At 44.5% G+C, this 18,595-nt stretch overlaps 1 protein-coding gene across 3 annotated transcripts in view; it reads right to left on the reverse strand.

Annotated features, from left to right (window-relative positions):
• Positions 1 to 4,223: 4,223 nt before the first annotated feature.
• Positions 4,224 to 18,595, reverse strand: part of Slco3a1 (solute carrier organic anion transporter family member 3A1) — a 281,111-nt gene continuing 266,739 nt past the window's right edge. The window contains exons 10-11 of one of the 3 annotated variants that reach the window (XM_021189846.1): positions 13,370 to 13,612; positions 4,224 to 4,896 (exon numbers count right to left, since the gene is read on the reverse strand). In XM_021189846.1, coding sequence (XP_021045505.1) covers positions 4,814 to 4,896; positions 13,370 to 13,612 — 326 coding nt within the window. In that variant the 3' untranslated portion in view covers positions 4,224 to 4,813. Of the gene's footprint in view, positions 4,897 to 9,594; positions 9,821 to 12,809; positions 13,613 to 18,595 lie in introns of those variants that run through there. The other 2 variants (XM_029540392.1, XM_021189837.1) reach the window with 2 other exon arrangements.

Here is an 18,595-nt window from a genome sequence, read left to right on the forward strand (position 1 = left end):
GGCAGAGAGAGAGAGAGAGAGAGAGAGAGAGATAGGTAGAGGGGGAGGGGGAGGGGGAGGGGGAAAGAGAGAGGAGGGGAAGGGAGAGGGAGACAGAGGGAGAGAGATTGAGTTTGAGAACTTCTTTTAGAAATCTTGCCATTATTAATGTCTTCCTCCTATCTATTCTTCCCCTTCCCATATAAAGATTTGAAGGAGGAGTGAGAAGTCTTTTGGGGGTGGGTGGGAGAGGTGTGGTGTCCATGGAGAGGAATACTATCTAGTTACCCTCCCTGTATTTGAGGGGCAGGGTCTAGAAAGCAATTGTTTCGACAGTTTGTATGTCTGCACATTGGTTTCAGGTCGCACACAGGCTGGTTGACTTGTCACTATCCAGCTAGGATGGGGTGGTGCAGGAGGACACTGGAGACATGAGGCCATGGGAAAGAGAGGCAAGAAGGGCTTTTGAAGTGACTTATACACACAAGTGGGGATGGCCCTGTTTTGATTACCACCTATTCAAGAATTCAACTAGTGAGGGATTTATTGGAGATGTGAGGCTTTGCAGCAACTTAACACATTGCAGGGGTGGGCGTTCGTTTGAGGTACTACTCAAAAGAGTGCTACTCAAAACAAAAACAAACCAAACCAAAACCAAAAGGAAGCTCCTTGGTATTGGCTCTTCCTTCAGCTAGGCCATCTGAGGACTGCCTACCCCCACACTAATCATGACTAGTGATGGCCACAAGTGTGATGTCCACTACCCCTCTCTGGCTTCCACATCTCCTCCTGGAGCCATGTTTGGAGGAGTTGGGAAGAAGTAGGAATGAGAGAATGAAAACTTCACTGCTACTCTAGGACCTCGAGTCACAGGTCTGACCTGCACTCAGGGTGTGTGTGTGTGTGTGTGTGTGTATGTATGAATGGAATGAGTGTGGGGTTCTCAACTGAGTAGGATTAGGTTTTAACAGGAGAATCAAGCCTCCTTTATCAAGTAAAAATAATGGAAATTAAGACATCGACTAAGAAGATACTGTAGAAAACTATGGAAAATAGTACCCAGAGCGGATTGGTATGTAGGTGGTCAAGGATGATACTTACCATGAAGTTTTCTTACATCTTGATCCCCACAGGGGACACTGTAGCCACACATGGCTCAACTTCTCACAATGTCTCCATCAAGTACGCTGCCACTTCATGGGCCACATAGAGACTAAGGTGCTGAGGAAAACCTGGCTTGCTAACCTGAGAAAGCTGTAAGCTTCTGAGGCAGGAGACCAACCCATCACCTGCACTTTCCACTGAGCATCCCAGCTCTCCCAATGCAGGATGTCTACTCTGTGCAGAGAACACTATAGAGCTTTGTTGATGCTTTACCCAGTCTTTAATGCTAAGATACATCCAAACAGAATTAATTAACTATCAAGGGCACACATTTCCAGGGAGTGCAGGACACCATGTACAGTGTGAGACCAATCAGGGCGAGAATCTCTATGTATTCATTAAGGCCCTTCCTTAATCTTGTATGAATCTCATTTTGTATCTCTTCTCTCAAGTAGTTTTCTGGGTGATTTTTTTTCCCCCTAAGATCGATCCACTGATATATTCTGAGAAAATGCCTTCCAATAATTGCTCCTTCAAAAGTCATGTTTCCAGGCATAGTTGTGCTGTAGGTAAAATCTTATTTCCAGTGTCCAGGTTTGCAGCATATTGTTATATAACATTGCTTGTATACAACTTGAAGATGTAGATAGTGATGATTTTAGAAATAGGAATAATAGTCGACATTTTCTTTGGGCCATTCTTTGCCTCCTCTTCCTCCTGCTTCTGCTCCTCCTCCTTGTTAACCAACTTTGAACACTGATTTCTGTACGGTAGTGCAGTTTGCTCAGTGCAGACTATTTCCCCAAAGAACAAGAACGATAGGCTAGAAGGGTACTCAGTGGATGGGTGTGAAGTCTAAATGTAGAGTGTCTCCACTCCCGTGTCACTGGGAAGACTTTGAGCTTGTAGGTCCTTGCTGCGGTGGAATACAGAGAAGCTTCACAGGGCAATGCTTCCTCCCCTTTGTAGATGAGGACTTGGGGCACATCAAGGTCAAGGCCATGGGGCTGTGCTGTGCTGTATGTTGGACACAGGTACCCTTGCACTTGTCACTCCATCTTTGTGTTCTTAGGGGTTTTCTTATTTCACTTCTTAATCATCGCACGAGGAATACAGGAGAATTGAAATGGCCTCTGATGAGTACACTCCTGGAGATCCCATGGTTGGAGATACCCAGGAAGATTATGGCATTTTCAAAGACATTCCAGAAAGGAAGCCAGTCTCTGCCCGCATATTAACTGTAGACAAGAATAAGTACCACAGAGGCACTTTTATAGAAATTCTTTAAGTAAAAAAGAAAACAAAGAACTTTGACAAAATGGCTGCACAAGTGGCTATGAATCCAGTAGAAGCCAAAGAATGAGCCTGCTTTGAATCTAGTTGAATGGAACGCTACATGTGCACACAAGAGACCGGGGCAAAGGTGAAACTGAACCTCATGATGGATGAATGTATATTTGGTTCTAGACCACGGTCACCCCCGTGCTGATAGGACATGCAGAAGATCTTTGGGGTCTGATTTAAGCCATCTCGCTTCTCTGAATTTTTTGGACAACTCCTGTGACTAGATCTTTTGTGGATTATTAACTTGTGAAGAGTTAGTATCCAGACTACAAATAAAAAACAGTGGTTTTCAAGAGATTAAATGAAGGGAAGGGAATTCTTTCTGTAAGTTTCCCAAGAGTACCACCAAAGCAATAACATCAAAATCCCAATAAACAAATGAACCGAACAGCAACACTCTGGAGGACCACATGTGCTGACACCTCAGGGAACAGCTAGCTCTCTGACTTCTTCTGCCTCCACTGACTTTTCAGAGGTGAAACCAGCTCCCTTAGGAAGGAAACACTAACCACTTTTTCAGCTGATTCAGTAACTTTTCGTGTCAGGACAGAGGCTGTTGAAATTGCATTTTCTTGGGGCTTTTATGCCAGATAGAATAAATCACGTAACCTCACAAAGATAATAAACAATCACATAAATAACTGGGGCATGCTAAAGAGGAGTCCAAAGGACCCACACGGCTCTTGTGATCAGGCCTTGAAGGAAGGATGAGCTCACATTTTCCCTAAGGTACAGAGCAGAAAAGATAAAGCAAGGGTGAGAGGGGTACCATTTTCAGAGAACGCTGACTCGATAAGCTTTGATTGTTGGCTGAGCTCAACAGCAAAGGATCATCACGATGGAGGTGAGATTCATGCAGTGGGCATGAAGAAAGTGGTTAAGTATTCAGAGCTAGCCCCACAGGAGAGGTGAAAGAAATATCTAGTGTAGGCACTTGCCTGGATAACCATACCATAGACTGGATCTGGAAGCATCTGTCCCCAGAGCTCCAGTGTGATTGCACAGTGGGACAGAAGCATCTCTAAGGTGCAAGCTAGTGGCGAGATCGACCTGTCCAACCTGCCCATGGAGGTGGGAGTCCAGCCAGTGAAGTGGTAAGGATTTGGAAATGAAGCCAGCTTATTGGGAAGAGGCTTGGCAGGATAGATGAAGGCAGCTGCAGCTCTGCCCATGGTGAGACATGTGGATCCGGAGAAAGGGAAGTGAGTGCTGGGATTGTGGTAGATGAAAGAGAATAAAGTCAGAGCCCTGCAGGCCATGGGGCCTAGGGCTAGCTGTTCAAGACTTGTTTATATACTAAACATCCATTGACCATCATGGACTGTATTGAACGATGCTGGTGTGTTGAGCTGAAGACAGTCTCTTCCTCTCCCAGGTTTATATGGTGGGAGACTCAGAAAGGAGACAGGGTGTGGAGGGTACTGAGGTATTCACAGCAGCTGTATCAGGTAGAGCTTTGGGCTGCAGAAGCAACAATGACAGTTTTTATGCAGGGCACTGAATTTGGCGCCTTCACACGCACTTCCAGCGAAGTCTCAAGGCAGTTGTCTTAATGCAGCCATGTTCCCACTTTGCAGGGGACACTGAGGCCAGATCACTCAACCAGCATCGTTATCAGTAGCCAGTGCTGCGAGGAAGATTGGGTTTGGGTCTGGTTTGACTCCAGAGCCTGTGCTCTTTTGATCCTGTCAAAGCCCAGAAATACAGAATACACACAGCTAGAAGCACACTCCGGTTCGGCTCGTTCCACTCAGAGACACAGGAGGCGTAACAGAGATGACAGCATGAGACAGAAGAAGAATTAAAATAGTGCTTTTAATATAATTTCAGCAAATGTACAGTATATACTTTATATCATGTATCTCTAAACTGCTCATATGGAAAATAGAAGCTGCAAAAATACAGACTACCACACGCAGAATCTATGAAGTATGTGCTTTTCTCCCTCTTCTCTTCTGGGAATCGGATTTTCACACCCTTCTGTTAAAGCTCAGCCTCTGCTGATTTCTTTGGAACGGTTAAGAGTGTTTGGTCAGAGAAGCATCCCCAGAGGGGGTTTTCTAAAGCATGTCAGAAAGCCATCCCTACAGAAGCGAGAAGAGGGATAGGCCAAAGGAAATTTGCATATCAGTTTCAATCTTGCATTTTAGGACCGAAGCCCACTCTGGAGGGCAGCTGACCATGTGCCACCTCCTTAGTCCTCGTCACAGGCCTGTGCTTGAAGCCTCAAAGGACCACATATCGATAGGTTAATCCACATAGGAACCCTTAGGTTCCTGGGCAGCACAGGGCTGTCAGGCCTCGAGGTCTGTGAGTGGTGGTGGTGGTGGTAGTGATGGTGATGGTGATGGTGATGGTGGTGGGCTCTGCTGTAAGAGAGCAGCCCTCAGCTTCGCACAAAGGAGTCTTCTGAAGGTGACTGTGACTCAGGGCAGGTTTTCTCTGTCTCAATGTCTTGATACTCTGTGCCTAGAGGGGAAGGAGGGAAGAAGAGCCAAAAGGAAAAAAGAAATGGGTCTTTTCTGCATTTCCTACTCTCTATTAGACTTATATCACAGCGGCGTGGCTTTCCAGGCAAAGGGATGAGCAGAAGTCACAGCAGTAAAGCCTTAACCTTTTCTCTATCTCACTCTCGAAAGAACAGACTCTAAGCCCAAGGACCTCTATGAAGCCTAGATCTTTCGAAGCATATTTACCTGTATCATATTAATGCTCATTTTGGGGATAAGTTATACCCAAAAGGTTGTACCCCAAACCTTTATTTATCTATCTTATACACAAGTCACCAGTAATAGATCTTGTGTCCAAGTGTCACTCTATGTCTTTATCAAAGAGGAGGCTGAGTGCCAGGGAAAACCACTCGAATCATAGCCATGCTTTCTCCTTTAGCATTCAGGACCAGTTTATTGTCCATTCATCCACAGACAGTCACTGCATGGCAAGTCAAACAATATCTTGGCTGGAACCAGGTCTGAGCCCAGGACACACCTCTATAAATGATGCTGTGGTTTTATGTAAAAAGCATTAACATTTTAACTCATGCACATGATAATCTGTACGCCATGCAAAGTTAATTCTTGTGGAGCGACAGGTTTGGGGAGACCATAATGATCCCTGGTTATTGATCTGTCCTCTTTTGACTTTGACCTGACAGTTTAAAGGCAAGAAACTTTCCTTGGCATTTAGAAGCTAGAGAGGAAGAAACCTATGTCCTGTGTTTGGCTTTTTGGAAGTCTCATGTTCTTAGACTCTTGGGAGAACTCATCAGAGAGGAATTCCCCAGATGATTAAAAAAAAGAAGAAAGAAAAAGAAGCATGTCAGAATGCCATCTCTCCACAGAGATGCCAGAGGAGGGATGGGATGAAGGAAATTTGCATATGGGTTAGCACCGCTCTTTGGGGGCAGGGAAGAAATGAGAGCTGAAGTTGCTTCTTACTCAGTCCAACTGGCTGGGAAGGGTTTAATATGGCTAAGATGGGAGGAGGAAGGCCTTGAAAGGTCTCTACTGGTAACTGCTAGAGTGGAACAGCTTTTCGAATTTTATGGGTCCTGTGTTGGCAGGCAACAGTTTGCAGAGGTCTTGTAGCTTTGGCTCCTTTCTCTGAGAAACTATTGACTCTCAGTAGAAGTGGGACAGTCCCATCTCTTCCCTACCACAGATGGATGTTCTGTTGGCTTCCACGTCCCCACTCTGGAGGTTGTGTGCTGGGCTGGAAAGAGCTCCAGTTCAGGAATTATGGAGACCTCGTAGTGATTTTTGATGACTTTACTAGCTAGTGACCTTGGAAAATGAACTTTCTAGGCTCTTCTTGTCTGATCTTTGAAGGGGGTGGGGGGGATGACTTACCTGTCAGGGAATGAATAAGAGGGTTGCTGGGGTCAACTGGGATTCTGCATTCTCAGACCTGGCATGAGGCTTGCAGGCTTAATAAACAAGAACCCACAACCCCTTCTCCCTTTGAGCTGCTGGATTAAGGTTAAGCAGTTTTAGTTGTGTTCTCCTTACAATGAGCTCCCCAAATTGCACAGTTTTGCTTCATTTTATGGCCTCAGATTGTAAATCAAACTTTGTTGCCAAATTTATCTCCACAAGAGCCACCTTCCATTTGATTAGCATGATCTTAAGAAAAACAGTAAGGAAATGGCAAAAATTCCAACCTACAGAATGTCATATCTCCAGAAAATTGGCTACATTATTCCATTTGCTCATAGCAAAAATAATAACCACTTCTCCCTTATGGAAAAATATTCAAAATGTATGATTATGATCAACCCTGATTGTCGACTTGAGTTGTTATTATAAAAATGGAAATGATACTCAGCTCCTCAAAGCCTGCAATCTGGAAAGAAAGACATAGTCAATATTTAGCAAGTTTGAAGCCCGTGGGTCAGGGATATATGAGATGGGCGTTATGGTACCTCATAGGAGACAGGGGAGGTGAGCTCCTGTCTGGTACTGAGAACAGTCTCTAGGACTCTTGATACATTTCATTCTGTTTCCTTTTAGCTGCCCTTCTTCGGTGGGACACTTTATATAAATGGACTACTGAGATCAGGGATAAAGAGCACGGCTAAAGGATGGAGAGCCAATACTAGGTCTAGATTACAGCTGCCATTGTGTCCCGCTTACCATCCCAGGGGACACATGAAGAATGTGTGGCCTCCGGGCAATTTGTGCTGGGGACTTTGAGGTTAGGCATTCCCTGGAGGCAGGGAAGGCTCCCTCCTAATTTGCTAGGGAGGGAGGGAGCATCTAATTATGGTTGCCAACAGGCACTTTGGACTCAGGCTTGGGTTTGAATCTCATCTCTTCTCATGACCTTGAGCCAATTCTGAATGCGTCCAAGTTTCATTTTTCCCTCTCCTGTAAAAATACAACTAGCAATAGTTCCTGCCTCACAGGGTTAGTGTCAAGATTCAATGTGTTAATACATGTAATCAGCCCAGCCCAGCAGCTAGTTCAAAGTAAGCACCTGATAAATGTTAGTGACTGTTATTATTAGCTATTACTAGTGCTGACCAATTATTCCACCTGACAGATTGATGAGCTCTAGAATGCCAATGTTTTTATGTTGCTGCTGAAGAGAGAAAAGGTTTGAAACGCTAGTCAGTATCTGGATTCCTCCCTCTTTTCCTGTTTCCTATGCTTCTCCTTCATGGTTCTGTATCCATCCTTAAGTTGTGTGTGTGTGTGTGGGGGGGGTGATTAGTCTAGCTGAAATGGCAAATGTCAGACTGGAAGGGAAGACAGGTTCTTTAGTTCAAAATCTTCATTGCACCCAAGAGAAAAGTAACGTTGCCTTAAACTACCAAGTCTGACACCAAAAAGGCACTTTCCCCTTCTTGGAAACAAGTAAGATATTTTAATTAGACTTCTTTGTTTAGGGACAGTAGGACTGATAGACAGCTACTCCAGGACTCTTTGGAGAAATGACTCCGTCAATGCTATGGCCAAGATTTAGGTGCCAGATCTGCTCTACCTGGGCTGAACTGTTGGTATCTCTAAGACGGGGTTGTATCAGCACACCCTGGCTGGCCTTTCAGCCACGGACTATCTTTGTAAATAAAGCTTTGTTGGTACCTTGGCCAGGCATTTGCTCATTTAGTGCTTTGAGCTGATCTTGGGTAACACCATGAGGGTAAGTAGTTTTGACAGTCTGATGGCCTACAAGGCTTCAAGTATTTTACGAGGTAATTCCTAGTAAACAAGAGTAATGTGTTGCCCTGCTGGGGTTGTTCTACCTGTGAGTGGTGGTAGGGGTGACTTTTTCCTTTGTCTTCTTACTACCCACTTGGGACACACTCACTGTCATTTGGTATTGAGAACCCTGCCTTCTTTTTCTCTCTCTCTGATTATTACAGCTATTGATCAAAGTGTGCTATCACTGTGAGTCAGCTCTGAGTCAGCTCTCACATCCAGAGAGAGCTTGGCGGGGGATGCTCTTTGGATGATTTGTTGTGTTCCAATCTTTCCAGGGCACTGAGCTGTGAGCTCTTGGAGGAGAGGGGCCAGGTACCTGGTCTAGATAACTCCCAGCCCAACATTTTAGAGACAAGGATGACTGGGTCATGTTCAAACACCACATCCTTGAGGAAAAGAAACACTACAATGAAAAATTATGTGACCAGAGGAGGCCTCTGAGAAGTAGGGACCCTTGGCTTCATTTTTGAGGCAGGTAAACACCCCTGAGTTACAGCACCATCTTCTTTCTTTTCTTTCTTTCTTTCTTTCTTTCTTTCTTTCTTTCTTTCTTTCTTTCTTTCTTTCTTTCTTTCTTTCTTTCTTCCTTTCATTTTTTTTTTTTTTTGTAGGTATGCTAAGCCATGTTGGTCCCACCATGACTTGGCAGTAGCTGAGGTTCTCCATATTTGTGAAGAGCAAAGGAGGCAGTGTGGAGTGATGGGATCCAGGTATAACACAAAGAAGTGATCTTAGCAAAGGCTTGTGAATAACAATAACTGTGTTGGTTGTCTTGCCAGTGAGAATATCTGCTAACTGGCCCTTGAGTAGCAGTAACACACTAGGGGATCGGGGATCCGCAGCCTGTCATTTTGGGTCAGTTGTCTATGAAATTAGGGTTTTTGTCCAGAAGGATGGAATTGGGTGTGAATTGGGTGAATGCAGCGATTTAGAAGGAGCAAAGGGCAGGAGGGAAAGGATTCGATTTGGACCTCAAAGGAATTCTCTAAACCAGATTTTATTTCACTCTTACCCTCTCTTGGAAAACTTGGTGCCTTTTAGGTATTCAACCTGGATTCTTAACTTAAAGATTTTAAGGTTAACTGTATTGAAGCAAACCCAGAGGATCAGTGAAAACCCTACTGGTTGGTGCTGTCCCTGATTTCTGGCCAGATAGCTGACTGTCCCATGCATCAAAACCATCAGGTAAGAACAGCAAAAGCCAGGAAATAAATATCTTCCATCTGCTAGAGTGAGAAGCTGCACACTTGGGTCTCCTTGCTCACCATAACCAAACACCAAACACACAGCAAAAAGACAGCAGGGTTCCAATAAACAGCAAGGGCAGCTTGTTCTGCCTGCGTCCTTTTTCTTTCTTTCTTTCTTTTTTTTTTTTTTTCCCACTTGACTGTGAGATCAGACAGCTGATTTCTACATACTGATATTTATTATTTAGTAATACTGAATACTGTTTTCAAGACTCTCATGGAGATCTTATGACACACCCCATGGTTGGCAAGCCCTAGTTGATGAGGAAACCCACTCTTCCCCAGGACCAGAATCATCACATTGCAAGAAAGCCAGATGGGCAAAAGCCAGATGGGCAGACTGATGGCTGACCAACCACCGTGTCTCCTCAGAGCATTCTTCTGTGAGCCCAAATCCATACTTACACTTTCTGGGTTCCTTTGTAATGTCTCCACTGGAAGCTACTGGAAAGGATCAACAAGTAAAATCACCTCAGAATCTTAGGAAAATTCCCCAGGGGCAGCATGACTACCTTCTAGTGACAGGCTGGGTGGGTATCCTCCTGTAGGACATTCTGGTAGACTGCCTCAGGCCTACAAGCCTTTCTATCATGTGAGGAGAAACTCCAGGGCCTTTCTGGATCAGTGGACAGATAGCCACAACAGCCCTCCCTGAAAGGCCATCCCCAGAGCAGCCAACCCACTGTGAGGTAGAGAAAAAGGAAGGCTTGGTAGCAAGAAGCTCACCCTCCCTCCTGCTTAGAAGATGTTAACTCTCAAATAGCTCCTCAGGAGCTCTTGGCTGCCTTTCTTATTTTGCTGTTAAGCACTAAGCAGCAGGCTCCTTAGGGGAACAGAAAAAGATGGATTCTTTTGCTCTTTCTTAGCTGTGAGGAAAGTCTGGGCATCCCATGGCTTTGTTATTACCCCTATCTCCCCCCCCCTTGGGGGGGTATCAGAGCTTTGTGGCTTCCATTTGGGGGATGAGAAGTGAGTAACAGAGGCACACGTGTTCCCTGACAGTCCAGATCCTCAGCAGAAGGAAGAAAAGCCCATTTGGCACATGTGGGAAGCAGCACAGGAACAAAGCAAGAAAACCTGCTTAGCCTACATGTATGAGTTACAAAGGTCTGCCTAAGGTCGTAGCAGAGACCTTTACATCCGTCCTTGGGTGCATTCAACTAAGATGGTGGAGGAGGTGACTGCAGAAGAGCGCACTCCAACATTCATTTCAAACGTCTTCTCCATCCAACCCGGGTTTGTTTTCCTCATGTTCAAGGGAGATCTTACCAGGTCAGTTTTCATCGAGAATACCACTCAAAACCAAACAGACAACCAAGGGGCCGGATCTAGCCTCGGATGCACAGTGAAAAGCGGATTGGATTTTCTTTTTAGTCATACATGAGAAAAATTGAAAGATTGAAAGAGGGCACAATATTCCTGGAAATCATTTTGCCACAGGGAGATTTTAAATTTATAAATAACTGTTGATAAAAAGTGAGCCCTGGAGTTGGGTTCCATTGTTATCTTTAAGAACATTTTTAAGGGAAAAAAAAATCCAAGATACAAAGAGCTTAAAAATCATTATTTTTTTTTTTTTCCAAAAATCAAATCATGTCATGAAACAGAGTACATCCCAGGGCCTCAGTTTGGAAAGACACAGGACAGAGAGGGCGGTCACCCATTAGCCATTCATTTCCAAAACAAGACTGAACCAAAACCTAGTTGGAGCATGACCAAAGCCTTCAGAGCAACAGAACGTCACCTTACAACCCAATTGGAGAACTGTTCCCCACTTCCTAGTTATGGTACTGATGAGCGCCTGTGTTCATCAACAAGGATAGGCTAACTCTAGGTAGACAGATGGAAGGTCTGTTTTAGAAGCACCCTGAATGAGACGGCCAACCACAGCCACAGTGTCACACAGACATTTTCTTCATTGTCTTTGCTTGATGTCTTCTCTACTTTGGGTCTATTACCTAGACCTCCCCACATATATATAAAATATGGCACAACATCCACGTCTTTACTCTTCTGGCCTTATTCTTTCATTGCTTTGGGTGTACTGTAAGTGGACGTTTAAGGTGGAAAATGAAACCAAGCATCCTTTGTGGTCTACTTTGGTACCCTATGTGTGTCTACAAAAATGGTCAATAAAGAGGTATGAAGGGTGAGCTCACTGGACCCTTTGCTATGCATGTAAATGCTCCCATGTGACCCAGCTCCTGATGAGAGAGGCCATATTGTCTTAAGTGTGCTGGTACAAGAGATTTCCCCCTCACCCCCAACACCCATATGACTCTTAGCCCAAATGACAAGGCAGTGCTCTGAGGTTCAGCCACTTTCAATGCAGAGAGTTCAGGACTGACCTGGGACCTGTCACTAATATTTTCATGGACTGGACAGTGATCACTTAGGAGCTTGTGGGTTTATGATCATAGGTATAACAGCTCACTCAACAGTCATAGGCAGGAACCACACACCCTCTCTCTCTCTCCTATCCCCAGGAGCACAGCTCCCATCCACATAAACCAACATCTGAGTGAGTCCCCTTCACAGGCTAAAAGGAACGCCCATTGGACCTGAAGCGTGACTATAAAAGGGCTTCTGTGACAGTAACATCATCATGGGGGATAAAGCCAGAAGGCAGATTTGCAGCTTGTCACATTATCCCATTATCTCAAATGTGATTATTTCAAAGACGCAGTTACACTCTTTCTGGAGTATCTTTTTCTTATACCACCTTGTGTTCTTGTTTTTTTGTTTGTTTTCACGGTATCAGAGTGAGGATAAAAATTACAATAGATTAATTGCATCCCTTGAATCACTTTATATTATTTTGGTGCATTAAAAAAGGGGGAGAAGTAAAAGCTTTGTTAGTGACTGAAGGGTTAACACGGTTTCTAGAAGCAGTTAAAAATAGTATTAGAGAATTATACATACAACAGTTGGAAATTCGTACACTTTATATTTTTGTTGTTGTTTTTGAAAAAAAAAATGGCAAAAATGTTTGGCAAATGTAAGCAAATGGCATGGGCTATATTGGCGCTCACCGGCTCTGAGCAGGGTCAGTCATAGCCAGGTGAGGCCCACAGCTTCCTGAGGTCACACTGTGGGGCTGGTAGGGAGGAGGTGTTAGGAGATGGGGAGGTAGATGCTCCCCACCCAGCTCCCCCTTGGGCCCTCAGTCTTGAACATGGAAATGGAGCTGGTGAGAGGTGCCAACCACAGACTCCAGTCCGGATAACCCGTCAGCATCTCTTAGAGAACTCTGGGGGGCATGAACCACACGTAGACTGGGTGAGTGGTCTACACAGTGACCCATATTGCAAAAGTTAGAAAGAGGAGTGGGGTTCCCATCCCTCCAACCTGTACCCCACCCCCACCCCCACCACTGGAGGGAGAGGGTGTCTCTAGTGCTTAATCTGGTAATGTTTTTCAACTTGAACTTGTGATTTTAGTAGACTCGTTTTTAATGCCTTTTAAGTTTTGTATGTGTATGCACATCCAGAGATGTCCATCCTCCAAGCTGGCCACAAGTGTTCCCTGAATTTGGCAGTGCCTCTTGCTTGTAGCTGTCGGCATCGTGAAAACCATGAGGTGCCTTCCGAGCAGATTCTGAGCCCAGCAGTGTGTATGTCCTCCAGGCCCATCCCATTCTCTCTTTATTCTGAATCCTGACTCCTGACTGGCTCTGAGTTTTAGAAAAAGGACAAAGGTCTTATGTGTATGCATGTGTGTATGTGTGTGTGTGTGTGTGTGTGTGTGCATGTCTGTTTTCAAAACCTTTCTTTCTTTCTTTCTTTCTTTCTTTTTTTTTTTTATAAGAAAAATGACTCTTTGTTCACAAATACAGAGTTCAGCCCTCCTGTAGTCACTATAAAACGGATTCCATGTTTTCACACCACTCATGGTCTTCCAGGTTATAGATAAATTTTGTCCTATGTGTCTGGTGTGCGGGCACAGGGTCCCTCCCCAGATTGTCTAGGGTCAGAGTAGAGGCAAAGAACTCACTGGTGCTCAGCCCGCCCTCGTGGTTTTTGATGTAGCGTTTATAGTTTTTCCGCAGGCACTGCCACGTGGTGGTGTAGAGGATGAAGGCGAAGGACTTGAGCGCAATGGCAATGCTGACGTACAGGTATCTGTAGACCACATTGTCGTAGAGGACACAGGCGCCTTGTTCCCCGCAGAAGGTGCTCCAGAACAGGCAGGTGGAGTCAATGCCGGCCCCGAAGATGAGAGGTGGGGGGATGAAACCTGTCAGAGGGAAGAGACCATTTCAAACTCTGGCTCTGGGAGAGCATCCACTGCAGAGAAAGGCGTTTTTTCTGTCCCTGGCTGTGCAGCTGTTTACAGACTGCTGGGGACGCTGGGTCACGTGGCTCTATAGTGTGGTGGTTCACACCACGGGAATGCAAATACCAGCTCTGCCTTAATTATCTAGACAAAGTCATTGAGCCCTTTGTGCCTGATGCTGCCTAAGTTAATATGTGAAAAGTATTTAGGATGCTATGTATTTACCTGGTAACGGCAATCACAAGATAATTGACGGATGTCATTATTCTGAGAAGGGATAAAGTCATTCCTGAAGGCCTATTAGTATTAGTCGGCCTCCTAGAGGGAATGCCAAAGAGGCATGTGGCTCTGCTCATAGCCCTTTTGTACAGGGTCTGCAGAGGCTGTGTGAGCTGCCAACTGGAGGGACCTGGGACCAGAAGCAGAATGTGAATGGGTTATACTGTGTGAGCGCAAAAAACGGACATCTATAGTTTGAAATGAGAAATGCAACAAACATGCTTGTGGCTACTATTTGTCCAGTTCTTAAACTGGCGTGCATTCTTTCCATGTGGGGCTGACACCAGATACCCCCAGTCGTTATCAGAAACGTGAGGTGAGATGAAAACGGTCCCCACTCTTAACTCAAGTCTATGGCAATCTATTGATTTCTTTGCCTGCTCTCATCCCTTTGATCAAGGGCTATTTGACCCTCCTTAGACTAATGACCGATGGCCAAAAAAAAATTCCCAGTGTTTGAGATACAGCTCAGCTATTATGTTTTTCTCTGTTTAAAAAAAATGGGTATTATGTTGTGTAGGCTGGTCTTAAATTTATGGGCTCATGTGAATCTCTCTTTTCAGCATCTAGTGTAGGTGAATTATAGGTTCTCTGGTGCTAGCCACCACCCTGGACTCAGTCATCAGCATTTTATGTGCATGTTTACGTGTGCATGTGGAAGCCAGAGGTCAGTCATCAGTGTTGTATGACTGGAACTATCCATTTATTTTATTTTATTTTTTAATGAGACATAGATTCTGACTGTCTTGGAACTTGCCAGTTTAGTTGTGTTGGCTGCTCAGGGACCTCCGGAGACTCGCCTGTTCCTGCTGCTTCTTCAGCACTAGGCCTGCAATGCTGTGTTTATTTACTTATTTGTTTTAATGTCATAACCTGATCCTGCTTACATGGCTAGCACCTTAACCAACTGAGATAGCATTCCAGTCCCCGTCATTAGAATTTTGAAAATGAACTAGAAGCCTTAGGTTTGATCCTCAGCACTGAAAAAAAAAAAAAATTCCCAGATGGTTCTGATCTGTTTTAAGGAGCTTTATGGGGAAAAATGAATAAGTTATTAATAAAAATTCATTGTCTAGGAATCCTAGAATTCCCTGAGGCTAGAATCTGGTACCGAAACCTTCAGTGACAGACCTCAATTGTGAAGCATGAGGGCGGCAATTAGAGGGGACAATCCTGAGACTGTAGGACTGCTCTACCAGCTCCCTGGAGTGTTCCTTCCAGGCTCCATCCTGGGTCAAACTTCACCTTTCGCTGAAGGCATTTCTGAGAATTTGATCCTTTGTCCAGAAAAACTGATGGATTCTCCGTGCCAAGCACACATTTTAGGGGTTCTGAGAACTGCAAGGTCCTTCTACAGGGACCAGAAGCACAAGTCTTCTAGATATTTAGATAATACCACAACACCGTGCTGAGGAGGGGTGAAAAGCTAGGGACCAGAAAGCAAGCAGATGGATGGAGGAGGTTTCAACACTTCCCTATTTTAAGACATGCCTGCCTGGCTGGCTGGCTCCTAAGTCTTGGTGTCTTGGTCCTTCTCCTAAGTCTGCTGCTTGTTACCCCAGAGAGAAACCCCGCAAGATGGATTTTATTGGAATCCTCATTAAACTCCTCAAGCAGCTTGATTTAATAAATATTGTAAGCTCAGAATCCCCTACAAGCTGTTCTCTGTTCCTGGTGCAGACTTTGCTCCTGCAAAGTGGAAAAATGCCTGCCTTGATCCCATTGGCACTGAGGCTGCTCAGGAACTCTTGTCTCCCCCAGTCCCCAACCCCACCCCTGGCTGAGCTGGAACATGCGCTCCCCACTCCAATATGGAGGGATTTCCATGGCAACTGATACACATGTGGATGGCTCTGTGGCTAAATGGCACTGATTTGACCTATTCTCAGGCACAATGGGGCAGCGTAAATCCACTCACCTTTTCTGCTTCTTGTGGTTTTATTTTGTGATTAGATGCCAAATGCTCTTTCTACCTATTGTGACCAATCTTGAGGTCATTAGCCTCTGCCCTAGCTACTATTCATGCAGCAGTGAAGCACCGGTACAGATGGGCATCCTGTTCTAAGGACATCCTGTTGAAAAATTCATCCACAGGGAGCAACAAAAAGTTAGGTGTTCCTTACTCCATGACACACGGGTTCCTGGACACAATGGCAAGTATGGCAGATCAGAATTTAATTTTATCACATCCCAGGACATCTGGAGTAGGAATGAGCCATCAGTTAGTATTCGTTCAAGCCCAAACTCATTATGTAACTAACTCCTTCATGATCATCTGAATGAGAACTTTTATTTATGTATTATATATTAATATTCAGTTGTCTTTAAGTAAGGCATGCATGCTCTGTTGTCTTAAAAGGTGTCGGGTTTTATCTTATCTTCAGGTTCCCCTTGTAGACAATGATGTTTCTGACAGAACTAGAGAAAACCGTCAAGTACTTATAAAGCTAAGTGCCCATCAAAGTTTTTCATGCTTTACTAGAGATCTTAGAGAACACTGATTATGGAGATGGCAGTTTGTTGTTGTTTGTTGTTTGTTTTGTTTTTTGTTTTTTTAATTTAAGGAGCTGAAAACGAACGCCAGGGCAGCTCCCTCCCTCTCTCAGGGCCCCCATATAAGATGGGACTGACACCACCTCTATGTTTTAGCAAGAGGCCTGACCTATCCACATGGCCAGAACTTCTGCTAACACGTTTATCTTATACTGAGACTTAAGGGGAGATTTTTAGACTAAACGCTAGGCTTAGTATCCAAAGAATAACCTTCATGAGACTCCCTTTCTACTTCTGCGTAAAGCATCAGCTTTCCTTTTCGTCAAATTAAACTCTTCCTTTTATTGACTTGTAAATCTCTCCCAAAAGTGGACTCTAAGCTATCACCAAACTTTAAATTCATATCTACACAGATGCAGAACGGAAGTGCACCCTTTTGTCTGGAAGTCTTCATCATTCTGGAACTCTCCTGAGCAGTCACTGGTCAGATTCCTAGACTCCTGACAATATTTTCACACCAGCCATTCATCTGGATATATTGATGAATCCACTAAACTACATAGAAAAACAACAACAAAAACTCAAAAACAAGCTGTCCATAGACGATGCTGGCTTATCCAGAGACCACGAGAGATTTCTATACTAGTAGTAACCGACCAGCTAACCACCCCACATCTCCAGGGGGTGCAGCTCAATCCATCATGACTCCCTTCATAATTCATAACCTTTCTTAAACCTCATTAATTTAAGAGGATCTTTAGACCTCTTGTCTGGGATTTCCAGGGTTACAGAGAACAGTTTATTTACTTCCTGCTAAGCTTGAGGAAGCTCTGTTCTGAAGCGTGAAGAGAGAGAAACACCCAGGACTGAGCTCTCATCTTTGCCAGCTCTAGCGCTCTTCCTCCTCTGGGCTTGTTAATGAATGGAGAAACTGGGAGTCTGATTTGCACACCAGCTTCTCCCTCCGGTATCTGGCACCATGCCTCTCGGCAGCACTGGCAGACACTTGTCACAGGAAGAGACACTTAGTCATCTGTTGTCCTTGCCACCTTGCTCTTCAGTCAAGGAACTCATATCTGGAGGTTGCCTCTAGGGAAGGAGGAAATCTCTCTTGCAACTCTACCACTTGGGAACTGTGGAGTTTGGTCAGGTTCCACAACCTCACTGAATCTCAGCCTCGTTATAAAATGGGTATATATGTACGTAGACATTCTCTGTGTGTACATACTCATGCCTGCGACTGAGTGCAAGTGAATACGAAGGACAGGAGTCAACAACGAGTGGCTTTCTCAACCTCTCTTCATTTTATTTATTCCTTTTGACACAGAGTTTCTCACTGTACCTGAGAGTCACGATTGGGTGGCATGCCATTGAGTTCCAGAGACCATCTTGTCTCTGCCTCTCAAGAGCCACCAAGTCTGCCTTTTACACAGGAGCTGGGGATCAAAACTCAGGTCCTCAGGTGGTAAAAGGACTAAGCCATCTCCCCAGACCCCAGATTATGCTTTATTGTAGAGCTATTTTTGTTTACTTATTGAGAAAGTATGGTTAGAGAGTGCTCACCAAACCAGGTTCTGACCCTAATTTTTAGGGTTTTGTCCTAAATCTCTTTGGATGATGAACATCTCCAAAGGAATAAATGTTTTACAGAGAACCTCTCAAGCCAAGAGTGGGTGAGTCACCTCTGAAGAGCTAGTCAATTTTGGAGGACAATCGGGTGCCTCTAGAAGGGGGACCAGGTATCCATCAGTGTCTCTTCTTGTTTGAGCACCTTTGCCCTGCTAGACTCTTGTCCAGGAAGGAATGAGGAGGCAGGCTGATGCTGGTGGGATTTGTTAGAAACTGTGTTCTGGAGATTCCACTCTTCCTTGGAGTCTGAAAGAGCATCTTCCTTCTCTTGGTGTTTCCTGGGCAAAACCTTGAGTGTGAAACATGCTTCAATAGTGCTCAGCCATGTGATGACAGGGTATGTGGCAAGCTCAATGCTGCTTGCTATCTCAAAAATTATTAAAATGATTAAATCTTCTTTATACCATAGCTCCCATGCATACACATAAACACACACACACACACACACATATATATTATATATATAATATATGTATGCATATATATCTGTAAAAGCACACACATACACTGTGTGTGAGCAAAAAAATGCTATGCTGCTTGAGA

Source organism: Mus pahari, chromosome 1, assembly GCF_900095145.1.
Source record: "Mus pahari chromosome 1, PAHARI_EIJ_v1.1, whole genome shotgun sequence".
NCBI classification, from domain to species: domain Eukaryota; kingdom Metazoa; phylum Chordata; class Mammalia; order Rodentia; family Muridae; genus Mus; species Mus pahari.